This window comes from Harpia harpyja, chromosome 14 (assembly GCF_026419915.1).
Source record: "Harpia harpyja isolate bHarHar1 chromosome 14, bHarHar1 primary haplotype, whole genome shotgun sequence".
In the NCBI taxonomy this organism is placed as follows: Eukaryota; Metazoa; Chordata; class Aves; order Accipitriformes; family Accipitridae; genus Harpia; species Harpia harpyja.
Window position 1 is genome coordinate 10,664,981 of NC_068953.1, and position 16,049 is coordinate 10,681,029.

Below are 16,049 nucleotides of genomic sequence, written 5' to 3' on the forward strand. Positions count from 1 at the left end.
GGTAAATTCAAATGACAAGCATTTACTGGCCTCTTCAGCCAGGCCGTCTGGACCACACTGAACTCCACAGTGGTAACTTCATGATTTTCCCTTAAAAGTGGAGGTTTTTGCACTTCAGAAAGTAAAACAAAACATACAACTCAATGTACAATACACATCTACTTTTTAAAACCATGGATAAGTTCACATAAAACAACACCCTAATTATAGCTCAGTATTGAAGTGCTTTCTTAAGCTCACATTACAGACTCAGCATCACATGCTTTTCCAAATTCCTTTGTATTTGGCTGCTTGGGGAAAAAAAAAAAAAAAAAGAAAAAAGAAGAGAGTGCACTGACACACTCCATCCTCGCAATAATAGCATCTTCTTTCCATTGCAGCTATTACACATAAAATACAACCTGTAGCAACTCCAGAAGGAACGACTGACTCACTGAGAAACAACATGGCATCTCCAAAGTCTTTCAATCCTTCAAACAGTCATTCATTTATCCTGCACCTGCTCAGACTATAGTGAAAATCTTTCTTTGCTACTGTTCAGTTCAACTCCTTGAACCAGTGAAGTAAAAGGCCTGGGACCTCCAAAAACTGGCCTGTCAACAGAACTATCAAAGCAAATACACTGATCCTAGGCAATTTTCCAGAAGGCAGGTTTCTAAAGAATCCCCACACTATCAAACGCATTAGAATTATGCACTCTAATGGCCATATAACTCACCTGAGCAGAACACGCCCTAATGATCTGTCAGTATTTGCAAGATCACAGGAAAAAAATGTTACTGTTCTGTTTCTACTTCTGCATTAAACTGAGAAAGAAGGGAACAACAAAGAAAACACTTCAAAGTTTAAGAAGCTGGCTTTATTGACTACCTTTCTTTTCTTAAGCATGGCAACAAAAAGACCTACATGGGAGGATATATGCGGTGTTCTTATGTGCCTGAATGACTAGTACTTTCCATCAATATAAAATTAATTACAATCTTCTTATGGAATCTTTTAATTCACTATCACTATTAACTGATAAGGAAATTGCTGCTGCCAGAACAGCTCCCACCTTGGTGTATTTGTTCAGCAAATGCAGACATGTGCCTTTCCATATCTAGCCTTTCTGTAGTTACCGGAGATCACCTTGGATCTTTCTCACAGTTAGAGTGAGTGTTTGCAGGCAAGGGAAGCAAGTAACTCACACAGTGTTCAACAGCAAAGTCAGTAAACCAAGACAAGAGTAAAATCCTCACTGTCAATTCCAAACACCCACTTTAATAAACAGATGAAGGTATATGTAGGGAGAGGTTATGGCAACCAAATTCTGAAGGTTTGCTTCTTCATTTATGAAAGAGAAAATTAACATTTTACATTCCAGATAAAGGCATTTAATCTGTTTTTAATACATGCACTTCTTTACAGAACAATAAAAGGAATTATGCTTTCCAGCACTTGTAGTTTCATTTTTTGATGCTCATTAGTGATTCAGAAACATGCACAACTCTTCTGAACAGAAGGGGCTTCCGGTAATGGAGTTCATTACTACATCCCCTTACCTGCTATTTGAATAACAGCTGTTTCAGTTTTTAAATCAAAGGATCAACTCTGCAAGGAATAGTATGTAAAAACAACAACAAAAAGCAAATACATGAAGTCTGATCACTGCTTCATTCCCTAAGCTATACAGATGTTAATTTGAAAGAAAGGAAGAATATTTCAAAAGTTTATTAGTGCCTGTAGAGTAATGTATAATGGCAACTAACAAGAAATCTATGTTTCCAAAATCAGCAAGTTATGGAGACTGTAAAAACAAGCAGCTATGTTTATAACTGAGCGCTAGATTGAAGGCTGGAGTCCCTGAAACATCTACCAAGTCTGGCTAGTTAAGGTCCAACCACCTCCTTCCAAACCTTTAAGAATACCCCCTCAATGAAGTGTTTTTGAACTTGAAACTCAAGAAAAGCATGCAATTTCACAGCAATTAAGAATTAACATTCCCAACTTAAATCATACAAGCAAATCTCACAAACGGAAAGGCACAGGTCAGCAGCTGCCAATTCAAACACAGGAAGGCCAATTCCGGTGGTCCACCCTCACTTTTGGTGAGCAGAACTTAACAGTTTCCCCATGACATCTTCAACTATTAGCAAGCAGTGACACTGGCAACATGGTTTAGAGTCACATCTTTGAACTGCGTAAGAATCTCAGAAATAGCAATAAATTGCCAACAGAGCCTTTCAAAAGGCTAAAACAAGTGTGTCAAGGACTCAAGTGAATATGACTGGGTTTGAAATACTGCAGGTCAAAAAAGGACACATTTTCATATTTCTTCTTTAACAGTCAGGAAGCCTCCAACACCACATTGATTAAACCTGAAATAATGGGAAACTACACAGATTATTAGGATGAAATGAAAGCATGTTCCTTTTTCAAGAAATAGTTTTATACAAGTATGACATTCACTTAAACATGCCTAATGAAAATAGCAGTTCAAAGCAGAAAAAGGCATTTTCAGTCTGAGTGTCCTGCTATGCTGTAACTGGATAAGTGATTATAAACAAAGATGGTAACCACCCCAGAGAACTGACAAACTAAAATTATGATAAAATGCAACTGGTAAATAAAGTCATAACTGCAGACAATTTGAAGAGTAAAGCTAACAGTTAAATGTATTTGCATAATTAGTTCATTCTATTGTCATTATGACCAAGATTTTCCGAGACTATCAATATTAAATACGAATAATTTGTTAAGCATCTTCAATTTTTCTACTTGTTTTCCTGGTGGGAAAAATGCCTCAGTAGCTTAGAGGTAAAATCTTTAACAACCACAGCAAAAAAAAAATCCATAATAGCTATTAGTCAAACAGCTGCCACTTCATACTAGAATAGGCTGATCAAATTCTGACAGTTCTGAGCTCTGTAACCTTTTTTTCCACATTTCTTCCCAATTTGTTGTCCTCACAAATCTGTGTTGAGAGACATAACACAAGCAGCTTGACTCCAGCTGGAACGGCAAGCAAAACAGTCTCTCTGGAGCCAGTACTTCCAAAGATGTTCCCAAATATGCTCGTACATTCATTTCACTCAAAGAAGTGAAATGAATGTACAAGGAGCCATGATGTATTTCTCCACCTATATGAAATGTATACAAACTACTGACCCAGTCCCATTTCTCTCCACATCCACCTATAGCAAACCTGAAATTATGGCTGCACTTCTGAAGGTCAATTCCCTGGCATTACTGCAGCACATTCCAAAAGGCTGATATCAACATTCCTTCCTAGAGAGCTTGATACTGGATTGGTGACTGAAACGAAGAAGGTAGGTGGCGTGTAGAAGCAGAGTTGTTAAACAGCTGGCAACATCTGTGTTTCAGCTATTATCACAAAACATTTACTAACTACAGCCAAAATATTGAGCAATTTTTAGACTTGCAGGAGTTTCCACATTCATTTTATTTCCTCCAATCTGTTTTCAGCAAAAAATGGTAGTCATAAGGAGAGACAGTAGAAAATATGTTTAAGTAATGCCAATCATTTAGTATTTCTTTTGTATCAAAATTAGGCTTCTGACAGTTCAGAATGCCTTTTATTTTGAAGCATCTAGCTCAATAGCAGGAATAGAAACACATAGAAGAGAAAATCCTGGTAGCTTCTTCCAAGCTTATCCACACTGTCATAAAATTCCCAAATCATTTCGAGTGGGTCTTAATTATATTAAATATAAACTGATGCTAACGAATATTGCAGAAATCCAAAATCATCACCTGTTACATTCCTTAATAGTTATAATTTGTTTCCCTGATGTTTTCTTATTCTGCACAGCTACTCAGCAAATAGAAACAACACAGCAGTATGAAGATGCGTACTGTATAAACATCATAAGGTAAATAACAAATTAAGAATTCTGAAGATATCTCTATAAAAATATTAATTAAATTTCATTTAAAGAATTTAATTTTCTAGTTTACTGCTAGTGATTTACTAACTAGATCTGTCTGGATTGAAAAGAAAGACTAATCCAAAATCTACCTCAGTAAATTATTCTATACAGATCTGAGACAGAAGATATGAAGCTCCATGGGACAAGAGAATAGTAGGCTAATTTCTCAGTCATGCATATGTGGACTCGGCTAACTTCAGTCAACCTAAGTACGTATGTAACTCATCCTATGTACTCCCTAGAATGCTCTATACAATGTATCTGTCCAAAACTTGAACACCTGAACTTTGCAAATTGTAAGTAAGATTGATTTTTTTTTTCTTTTTAGATATGTAAACAGCCTCACTGACTCACAATATAGGAGAGTTAAATCCATGGTATCATTCATATAAATTAAATGGCACCCGGGTTTGCGTGTCTACCTGAAGTAAAGCAAAAAGAATTGGATCTTGAGTTCATTCACCTCAACAAAACTGGCATCACTCCAATTACTTCATGGCATAATTTATGATGTCCCTACACACTTTCAAAATCTGGCGAGTTAGGTGATCAAAAACAGAGCAGTGGATTTCATGCTCATACTTCCTCAAAATAATTTGTTTATGAAACAGACACTGACACTCAATGCTAGATATGAAATACTTATTTTTTCAAGTATGAGAAACTGACCTCTCCAAACACCATTAATTTGTACATGTGATTGTGAGTTCTGCGTATTAAATGGATGTTCAAAATTTTGTTTCCGAAATACCCATATATACCCATATGTATAAGATACTGCATTTGACTCCATAAACTTTAAAGATTTACATGAAATAGTCTGTAAAATAAACAAACAAACAAAACCCCTAAACCAACAAACTGTTAAAGGGAAACTAGGATAAATTCAAATAAACTCATTTAAAAAGGCACACTGTGTTGCTAAATACAGTAATAACTTAATAAAAGCAAGAATAAAGGCCAGGAAAGCCACCTGCAAAAATTTCTTAAATGGTAAGACACTGCCTTGGGTCAGAACAAATATACCAGCACTTAACCATGTCTTGCAACAATACACTAATTAATTCAGAAAATTTTAACACACAAACAAACAAAAAAAATCCTTCTATCTAGCTGATAGAACAAATGGAGTTTGCAAACTGAAAGATTACCCAAATTAAAACCTGTGTGGTTTTAAGGCTGTAGAGTTTACATCCCTGCTCTCATGACACTTTCTAATAAGCACAGACAATCATAACATTAAGTTGAATCCTACCTGAAAACCTACACTTGCAGCAGCCAGTTCATCCTAGCACTACACTAAACCAGAGTTCGGTTCCAATTCAGGGGAAAGAATCAATCTTCAGGTGAAATTACATGAGATCAGTGAGCCTTAAAGGTCCTGCACTTCTTGCCTGATCCTAGCCACATGGCACCATTCCTCAGATCAGCTATGCACATTTGTGAAACCCTTCACTGCATATTAAGCTGCATAAAGTCAGATAGTTATCTGTGGGTTAGTGAGCTGAATGGGTTCACAGAAGCTATCCAACAAAGGACAGAAAAAAAAAAATGCAAGATGGAAGGCGGTGAGACCTCTCCTATTTTGCATCAAAGAGCCAGTAGATTAGCTCTTAGTTTCTCATCAATATAATTTTTTGAAGAATGTGGAAAAGAAAAATCCTGAAACACCTAAATACCAACCTTGCCCAAGCCTGCTCAGAAGAGCTTGTGAAATCCGACAGGATCAAAGAACGGTGTAAGGCTGTGTGCTTTCTACAGGTTGGAAGAGAACTTTACACCTATAAATATTAGCCAGCTTGTTTAACATGCAAACACCTTTAAACAGCTTGTCTTTAAGGCAAACCAACAACTACATTAAAAACAAAAGAATTTTACTGACAAAACTAAGTTAGACAAAATGCATTAACTTACTGAATCCAGAAAGCAGAGATAGGTTCCTGAGCTCTGAATTACTGCTTGATTTTTAGCAAATCCAACTGTTGAGAAAACAAAGATAAAATTATGTGGTAGTTTTTACCTTTGTTTTTTTTTTTTTTAAATCTTACTACAGTCAGGAACAGATGAAAGGAAATACAAAATATGGTATCAGGTAAAGTATACGGTTTTTCCATATTTGAAACGAGGTAATTTGTAAATATTTAAATAGTATGCCTATTTCAGTCATCTTCTCTGAGTGATTATCCATTGTATGTGTTAGAATTCTACCACCAAGTAGAATTAGACTACTTTTGCTAGCCCTCCACAAATACATGCTGTGTAGTACATATCTCGAAGAGTCCAGCCACCTAGGTTTCACATCCAGTACCTCCGATCATAGAATCGCTGAATGCTTTGGGTTGGAAGGGACCTTTAAGTCATCTAGTCCAACCCCCCTGCAACGAGCAGCTGTTGAAAACCCTTGGCTGTATATACATATTCATCTCAAGTCATAACAAATAGTAACAAATCATAAAAAGGCAAAGAAAGAACCAGAGATTGCTAGGCAAGTTGTTCTTCCCATCAGGGGGCCAGGTCCTCTGAAAGACTCAAAAAAACAATTCTGTTCCATTATACTCATTAAATATAAAGTATGCAAATACAAAAACTTCATGCACCATTTATGTAATGGCACATTCAATGCAGAAGGAAGCAGAAGAATATATGTACAAGGAGCACAAACCTGGCTTATTTATACCATAACATGTTATACCATCTGTGGAAGACCACACTGAAATACAAATTCAGTCAAATGACAGACAATGCTGGCATCTAGGGTTTTTTTTCATTTCTGACCCCGTGACACTTGTTGAATCTTTTACCAAGCCATTTCAGGAAGTAGAATCAGAAGAAAACTTTTCTGTCAGGTTAATTTCTGAAGCAGATGACAGCACTGGAGGGTCAAACAAATGGCAGAGCCAGAAAAAAAGGGGGGGACCAGGAATACACATACAAGGGTAAGGATGGGACTGCAGCAACCAGCAATAAGATGAACTCAGCTTACCACTGAAATACATCTGCAAGGTAGGAGTGTTTACCTGGGTTAATTTTTGTATGTAGACAAGGTCTACCTAAGAACATTCTGGACTTCAAATTCTCCTCCTGGGCAGCATTGTAAGAAAAGACCACGCTATATGCAGTGCTATTCTGAAAAATGCTGTATGAATTCCACTTGGCCATATATGTAACATTTAAGCTTTGTTTAAAGTATTTATGGAACCAAGTCAGGGAATCCAGCAAAAGATTGTCCTGACATGCAAACCAAATGATGTGAAGATATATACTGTGGGGGTTTTATTCTTTAATGGGAAAACTGAAAACGCAAAGCCAGAAAATCTCACCAGGAAGTAGAGCAGGATAATTTTAAATAATATTATCCCTAAAGTCCCTGATTTTGCATTTGAAAAAAGCAGACTTCTGTAATTCTCTACTCTTTTTATGTTATACAGGTTTAAGTTTGCTCAGGAAACAATTTAACTGGGCTCAAAGGTTCACTTAGTTTTAACGCACATGCTCCCTGGCTATTTTGCTTAGTTGTCCAAGTACAGAAAAAGACATGACTGCATTTCTTACTGCCTCAAAGGAACATTATGTCAACTACCAACAGAACACTACTAATAAAGGCTCTTCCTTATAATTACGTTATTCTTTTCTTATGTATTTTGAGTATTTTAACCCTCACCTTAACTTCTCTTAATCACGGATTTCTTGGACTTACTATCTTACAGCAGATTTACATATTACTTTCTATACACATATGAATATCTAATCTCACATATACAGTTGCTCTCATTCTCCTTCCTATTGACAGTAAAAAAGCAGCTGGCAAAGTCAGTAGCTACCACAACAGCAGAGCTGAATCCTGGCATGAGCAGTATTAGTGGGAAACAACTGATGCAAGTTAGCAGGTCTGGACATGCCAAACAAGCAAAACCCTAATACTGTGGAGGTCCCTACTAAAGCGAGAGGTAGAAGAACAGGATAGAACTAAATTTGCCTGACATCAATCAAATAAATACTTTCATACATCATTACCAGCTGTAAAGCAGCCTGTACTCACATTTCAATGCTGTCATTAGTATACCCCAATATTTCAACAACCTTCAGTAGAAAATAATGAAGTAGTAGGAATCAATAATGTAGAAAAAAAGTGAGGGAGACTCAAAGGCAACTACAAGATGACAATTATATTACTCTATGAACTTTCTGAAGCATTTCAGATCTCATTTTCAAATAAAACACTTTAAAGAAAATCATGAAATATTTAATATTTGTTATGAGAAAAAGTTGGAAAGTATTTCTTTCTAAGATTAAGACAGAAACCATCCTGAAGCTTTCCTATACCAGCTTTTTTTAGACAGGAAGGAAGAAAATAAACATATTTTAAAAATTATTAATAAGAGAGATGTAACTCCCCATAGAAGAAACTAGATCTTAAAAATTGTTTCACCACAACAAATCCTATGTTTGGCATGAGTAAAAAATTTTCTTTAATATTACTCTACTGAACAAAATCAAATGTTTGTGCCAGGTCTCTGAGTTTTGTAAGGCCTGCTTACTTGGTGAAAAGAGCCTGTTACCATGGTTACAGCCGTAAAAACTTAAGCCTCAGTGAGATATTAACATTCCTCACTCTTGGAAAGAAAAAGGTTTCCTTTTTTTAGGCAAGTGACCCTTTCTTTTCTTCTAGGTTCCCCCCCTTTCTTTTACATGTTAGAAAAGAATCAGAAATAAATCCTAATCTTGTGTAAATAGTTGAAGATGTGAAGCCTGACTAGTACATTGTTTCTGTACTAAAGCATCTTCTTTTAAAGGAAAGACTCCTTACAGTTGTAACTAGTCCTTAACATAATAAAAGTAAATCACTGAAAGCAAACAAATACTATGGATTTCAAGTAACCTGCTCCTAAAATGTAACAACCATGAAGAAAAGATGTCCTCATTTTAATGGTGACCTGAGAGTGACTTCCACATGAATAAGCTTGGTTTTGTGGGGTTTTTTTTGGTTTTTTGTTGTGGTTTTTTTTTTTAAAGAACTATGCATTTCATACTATTCTTTAAAACAATGCTCACAGCTGCATCCCCCACCCCCAATTTATTAAATATTTGTTCAGGTTTCAGCTATCACAACACTGAAAAATGTTAAAACAAAAAATAATCTGACATATCTCTAATGGCACAATATGCTCCTTGTAGTTCACAACTCAAATTTAGTTTTAGTTTCAGTTTCCTAAAGTGCAAAGGTGAACTGACTTCAGAATTCTAACATAAGTTACTGTCAAAACATTGCACCTGTGTGTTCTTGCAAACTAAAAACTAGTTTACACACAATTAATACAACACTCTATTAGGAACATGACTTTATACACAGAAGATGTTTTATAAAAATGGAAAATATATGATATAACAAGATGGTATTAACAAAAACATTACTAACCAAATTTCCTAAGCACCATAATTAACAACCTCTGGTATTATTCCTTGACTTTTTTCCTGAGAAATCGCAACCTAGTTAGCTTCTAGATCATCAACTACTAAGAGAAGTAAGATTTAAAAAGAGACTGATCATCCAATAGTTGGGGGAGAGGGGAGAAGAAGATAGATAAATTTCCAGGAATACAAGCAATTCTTGACATTCCTCAACTCCAGCTTTATCAGTTGCCCAAAAGAGAAAAATTCCCTCTACGTTATGCTGTGTTACTTCAGTATTGCTAGGTCTGACAACTTTTTAAAAAACAGCTTTAAAGAAGTCTACAGTCAAAAGAAATGACAGTAAATAAAGCCAGGGGCCTATACCAAGCTGCTGATTAATTCAGTGCACAAACTCCAATTTATTTGTGTGTTTCAACAAGGGGATGAAAATTAAGCCTTCTGAAACAGAACCCAGCTTTTTCATAATAAGGTCATTTTGAGGAGACACTAATAAGCCTAGGTTTCTTTCCAGTTACAAACAGGACATTTTGTTAAAAACCAGAAACTGACCACATTTTGTGTTACACTGCTTCCAAAGTGTGCCTTTTAAGTGAGATAACCTGGAAAACAGAAATTTGGAACCAGTTTTATATCAATTCCTACCTGTCTCCTCATTGTCACAAAATCCAGAATGATAAAAACATCAGTTATAGAGCTCCCATACAAAATGTGAGCACACTGTTCTGCTTGCTTTGTCCTGTTGTTCTCCTTCGGAACACAGACATGATCTTCCAACTTCAATGCCATTCAACACCAGCTTCTTCAAAAAGCTATATACTTTTATTTCTATTTTACATTTTAGCAAGCTTGTCTGCTAAAAAACCCTGAATGTAAAAGAACCAAAACAAGCAAAAGAAAAACTGTTAGAGAGGTTTGTTTGTTATCTCTTCCAGCGGGTAAATGTAATTCATATTAGCATGTAAATAAATGGGGAATCACACCATACACCTATCCAGTAGTTCACTAAACATACTGGTTTAGCCCTTTGTGTAAATACTTGGGAGTTTAGCGAGAGTTTTTAATTCACATCAAAACTTTTCTGAAACTTCTGTTTTGATCTGATCATCAAAGGGATATCAAAAATGTATTTTGTTCTATTTCATGGTCTGTTCTACAACACTGAAAGATATGCATTTACTTTTTAAATTTTTATGTAAGAAATTCTGGATTTCTTTTTTCTTAAAACCCATTTCTTGAAGATAAATCAGATATCAGAAAGCCACGGTAAAATTGTAAGCATTGACAACATTGTATATACTACAATTAAACAAAATTCTTTTGCAGAATAGAGCACAAGTGTTAAGCCAAGTTCTTCTTTCCTGGACGTATAAACAAACGCTACAGAGCCAAAACCAAGAGGGCCAAATTCTAAACCAGAACAAGTTTTTGAACAGAGCGCTCTGGAAAACAATGCGGTTTTTTTTCCATTGCAACACAAGTGGCTACAAAGACACTTTTCAAACTAAAAAACAGAAGATGCCTGCAGTAACAACCCAGCTCAAAAAAATCACTATTAAGTTACATACCGCCTCGAGGTTGAGATGAATCATTACTACCAATGATTACTGGAACACCAGCATCTTCCAACTTGATCTTCCATTTTTCAATTATTTCAGCTGAACCATCCTAGAAAAATGATGACATAGATGCAGCTATTTTAACTTGTATGGTGAACCAAACACAGTCCAAAACAAAAAGTCCTATCAGAGACAGTATTTACTTGGACCGTATTTTACATAAGGTCTGAAACATACCTTACTGGCATCATTAAAAATTGACAGCTCCATGGTTTCTTTAAAATCTTGTTCCCAAACGGACTTCAAGCATTCATCTAACCAGCATTCACTATTGTGAACAGGCACAATGACAGACTACAAAAAAAACAAACAAAAATCCAAATGTATGTCAGTAAGTACTATTTTTGTTTACTTACAGTATGAGTATTAATTAAAAAGGGGAAGTGCCAGATCCTTCTGAAACTAATTTCCACAAAAAATGCATCTTAAAAATATAAAAGTAGGCAAAGATCCTTTATTTTCATTAGAAATACACAATTTGCTTTCTTCTCTATCAAACTTTTTTTTCTTTTTTTTTTCCTTTGAGTTCTACAAGATAATTTTTGATAGATGTCCAAGGAAACTTTAAAAGATACTACTGAACCAAAAATGCTAACAAAACACCTATAACGCCATACTAACCTGTTTCTAGTATTCCTGCATTTCTTACAACACTCTTTACTTCTGTCTTCCATTAATGTAGCTTACTCAGCAGTTTTTCTTTAAGCTTACTATCCAGTTGGAGATGCTTATATACACATCTTGGCTCTAGCCATGTTTCCAAAAATGATTCTGTCTAAAACTGCTATTAAGCAAATTAGAAGATGACATATGACATAGTTCCACAGTCTACCATTTCAGTTGCAGGCTTCCCTATTACAGCCTCTATTGGTCCAGCCACATACATGCAAAGCATGAAAACTTATCTGAAATATTTTAAAATTGGTTAGAAACCAGAGACGAGGGATTTATCTGTTCAGTTACTCACCACTGTTCTAATTACCCCCAAAATGCCAACAACCCCCTCCCCCCAATTCTTTCAGTATCTCAAAAAAAGAATATATTCCATTCATAGAAAGCAAAGTCCTAAGAAATTAGCGCAGTAATACACTGGCTATGTTTGTAAAAGGAGAGTCCAAACCCGTACCTCCTAAGATCACTTATAGATGAGGAACTTAAGGCAAAGAGCCTAAGTAACTTGTAAAAAGTCTCACGGGACATTTTAAGAGGTTCCTAGAAACAGAACTTAAACTCCTTATCGTGTGGTGTAACCATAAATGCATAGTTTGAACAAACAGAGGATTAGTTCCTATTTTGAGCATGTGAGAATCTTAAGAACCAAAATACTAGAATACTACTGAAATTGAATTATTCAAGATTTAGTGACATGTGAGTACATGTACACTGTGCAAATACATGCAAATGCATACATTAGAAGGCAGATTTTGTAGACATTTAGGAGTGTATTTTTGGTTTATTTTAGAGTACGATGTATGGTACAATGATTAACAAATAAGAAACTTAACATTTCACAGCAAAATACAAAAAAATATACTTGTCTAAAATGAATGAACATCCTGATTTTTGGCAGGAGGCTGTAACAGGCAAAAGGGGTATTTAAAAGAAGTAGGAAGAAAGCTATCTAAAATTTTAAGCAAAGCAGGTCTTTGACTTCCATGTTGGAGAGCTACATAAGTAAAATAAGGAGAAATTAAAAAAAAAAAAAAGTGAAATTTATTACCAAATAATTACAATTACAACATACAGACAAAAAAGATTATTTCAGAACTGTCTCAGATTAGTACTTTGAGACTAAAAAAAATAAGCAAAAGTCTGAGATTCTAAACCAATATATTCAATTTACTCAGGATTTTAATATCCTTTATGTCTAGATGGCAATTAAAATACGACCCTATACATTCATACTAATCAATCAAATGTATTCATTCAGAAAGAAATGTATTCTCCAATTCTTCCAATGACAATATAAACTAGCTACAGTTTTGCACATCCAGAAAAATCAATGATTTTTCCAATTTGTTTTCTAATGAACTCAGTAAAAATTTGACTACGCCATCACAAACTAGCTTGATATTGGTTTGAAAACTGTAAAACTGAAACTTCTTCGCTTTTTTCCAACATGAACTCCTGTTTTAAGACTGGACAGCAGTGCAAAATATCAAGTTTATGTTTGGACCTCTCTGTTTAGTTCGAACTGAAACCAGATAAAACAGTACTTTAACAGCAGCACATATAAAACAATCCATAAATACCTGATGCCACTAAGGTACTCTAAACTCAACATAATAACTCATAATATATTAGCATGCTCCTAAACACATTACTGCGAGCAAGTTCTCCTTCCACAGAACAATCACAATGTTGAGCTAGGTGCCTGCCAAAGTAAGGTACACAGCTGAATTGCTGATGACACTTCCATGTAAAACCTGAAAAATTAACAAATCCATACAAATAACGTGCACAGCCACATGATTAAAATATCAGAGTACTGCTGACATTGTATACTAAAGGTTCCTTAGGTTCTACCATTCTTACCCAGTCTGCTGTTTTTCTGTGTTTACTTTTTTTTTTAAAGCCAAAAATAAATTAAAAACACCGCAGAGCTAAACTTTCATTTCTCCCTACTTCACTTCTACATTTGTAGCCTGGCTTAAAAGTTGCAGTTGCTACTTGTCCTGAACTGGGCATTCATAAATTGGCCTTTATCATCGTGTGACTATATCAGAATACTTCAGTCTCCTTGGCTCATTTAAAGAGGGAAAAACATGAACCAGGGCACTTGCAGGTGCAGATTCATAGTAAAAAAAACAGGTGGTAGTAACCTCAAGAGACTGTGTCTATTTCTTCTGTCCCACAACAAGATCAACTACAGCTACATCATTGCTGACAAACCATAATCTCCAGGGACAGAAACACCAACCTTGCTAAGGCAATCTCTAAAAGCAGGCATAAGGGAGACCTGGAACACAGTTTTCCCAATGTCTGAAGTCCTTTTGCTGCAGTTTATGCCAACTACTACTTCCCCATCCCAGCATAGATTATTATTCTGGTTCCCTTTGCAGCAGCCTTTCATGTATTTGAAGACTGCTACCATAACAGTGAACAACAGGAATACGCATAAATACTCTCTAAGTAATTTTGAGTCAACACAGGGATGTAAATTGCAAACAACTAATGTATTTTTGTCATTACAAGATCAACTGAGTGACAACTGAGCCAGAATTATAATTTCATTAGCTGAGACTTATTCATAGCAGAATCCAACAGAGGAGCATTTTCATAGCCTATGAGCCAAGTACTACAGTTAAAATACAGAACTATGAATCAGATATGGATTTGAACATTGTGACAGTACCTGGCATCACACTAACTTCACACATTCTAGAGTAAGACCTGAAGCGATTTTAGGTATTTTTAGTAATGTAGTTTTGCCATCACTAAGCTGAAGATAATTATTCTTGGCTTCACTGCAAAGTGAATTTTGATGTATGGTAAAAATGACAGAACACAAAATGGTTAACAGGTAGTTCAATCCCCTTTCTTCTACAAATGTATTACTCGGCCAAAAAACTCCCTCCCTCAGCTAGACCACTGAAAAACAATACATCAATCACAGGATTGAAGAATAGTAGAGAAATGTGAGGTTTTAAAAAAAAAGTGTCAGAAATTGTGCAACTGAATATTTTACATCCAAGAAATCTCATTTCTGGCATTACCACCATCATCCTCTACTAAGAATATATACAGTAACTCCAAAGTGAAAACTTATTTTCAGTTTCCACAAATTTCAGTTCAAGTAGACTCCTCCCTGCCTCCGTATCTGAATGTGGAAAATAATTTTTTTTAAATCGTTTTAACACTGCTGAAGATTTTATATAAGTCAGAAACTGTTATTTTTAAATGAAATTTTCTTATGAGTCATTACTCCAAACCATTTAGAAACTCATGGCTGTTGGCAGAAACATACTAGTTTTGTCAAATCTCGTATATGGGATACTTTAAATAAACCCAGAGAGGTTTATTTTCAGGCCACAAACTTTGACCTGCCTTTAGGATCCGAGACTCCGTGAAGTTGTTCATCATTTTTACTTGCCCACTGATCTGCGTGTTTTAGTTTTTCAGATGCTTGCCTCACTAAATTGTCGCCAAACCACATTAGTTGTATAAGTTTGCAAAAGAAAAAACTGATTTTAAAAAAACCAAACATTGTTACAGGGAGTAACAGAAGAATGAAGTATTGCAAAAAAATTTAAAACCCGTCTTTTCAAACTCCGCGTCGCCAGACACGCCCGGCCTGCCATTCGGTAAGGCCAACCAGCACAAAACCAAGGCCAAAAGCCCCTCCTGAAAAAACCCGCTGCTTTCCTCCGCCCAGCAACCGCAGCACCTACAAGACCTCCAAGGCAAGCCGGCGGGAACGCGCCTCGAGCGCCGCAGCCGCTCAGGACTCGATTCTTCCCCCGAGGCCGCGGCTGGCCGCCCGGCCAGGGGCTCCCCCCCACCCCGCCCGAGCCTCAGCCCGCGCCCGCCCGCCTGACACGTACCACCTGGACGGCGCGGCCTCGCCCCGCCGGCGCCCGGGGGGGCACGGGGCGGCGGGCAGCGGCGGGGCTCCCGACGGCTCTCCCCGCCTCCGCCATGGCCGCCTCCGCCCCTCAGGGAGGAGGAACGGGGTGGGGGGGACCGCTCGCTCCGTAACACTCTGGAGAAGCTGGGGCTCCCGGCCGGGGGAGGGGGGGCAGGGTGCTGCCTCACACGCACCGCCCCCCCCCCCGGTTTTCTCTTGAGGAACTGCCCCGCCGCTCTGCTCCCCCGCGGAGCACCGCTCCCCGTCCCCGGGGCCGAGCAGCCCGCCACCGCCGCCCCGTCCCCTCAGGCCTCCCCCACCCCCGTGCAGCGGGGCGGCGGCGCGAGCCCCCCGCTCCGCGCACGGGGAAACCCCGGCGGGAGGAACAACGATAGATAAGGCGGCTGGAAAGGCCGGAAGCGCCGCAGCTGCGTTGCGCGACGGTCTAGGAGGGCGGCGAGCAGCGAGGCGCTGAGGAGACGGAGGGCGGGCAGCGCGGCGCTCCATGGGGCGGCTGCGCCGTCG

At 37.4% G+C, this 16,049-nt stretch overlaps 1 protein-coding gene across 3 annotated transcripts in view; it reads right to left on the minus strand.

Moving 5' to 3' along the window:
• The window catches only part of B3GNTL1 (UDP-GlcNAc:betaGal beta-1,3-N-acetylglucosaminyltransferase like 1), a 132,799-nt gene extending 117,091 nt beyond the window's left edge, over positions 1–15,708 (minus strand). Inside the window, exons 1-4 of one of the 3 annotated variants that reach the window (XM_052809093.1) lie at positions 15,502–15,707; positions 11,135–11,251; positions 10,907–11,006; positions 5,844–5,908 (exon numbers count right to left, since the gene is read on the minus strand). In XM_052809093.1, coding sequence (XP_052665053.1) covers positions 5,844–5,908; positions 10,907–11,006; positions 11,135–11,251; positions 15,502–15,597 — 378 coding nt within the window. In that variant the 5' untranslated portion in view covers positions 15,598–15,707. Of the gene's footprint in view, positions 1–5,843; positions 5,909–9,983; positions 10,137–10,906; positions 11,007–11,134; positions 11,252–15,501 lie in introns of those variants that run through there. The other 2 variants (XM_052809095.1, XM_052809096.1) reach the window with 2 other exon arrangements.
• Positions 15,709–16,049: the final 341 nt, after the last annotated feature.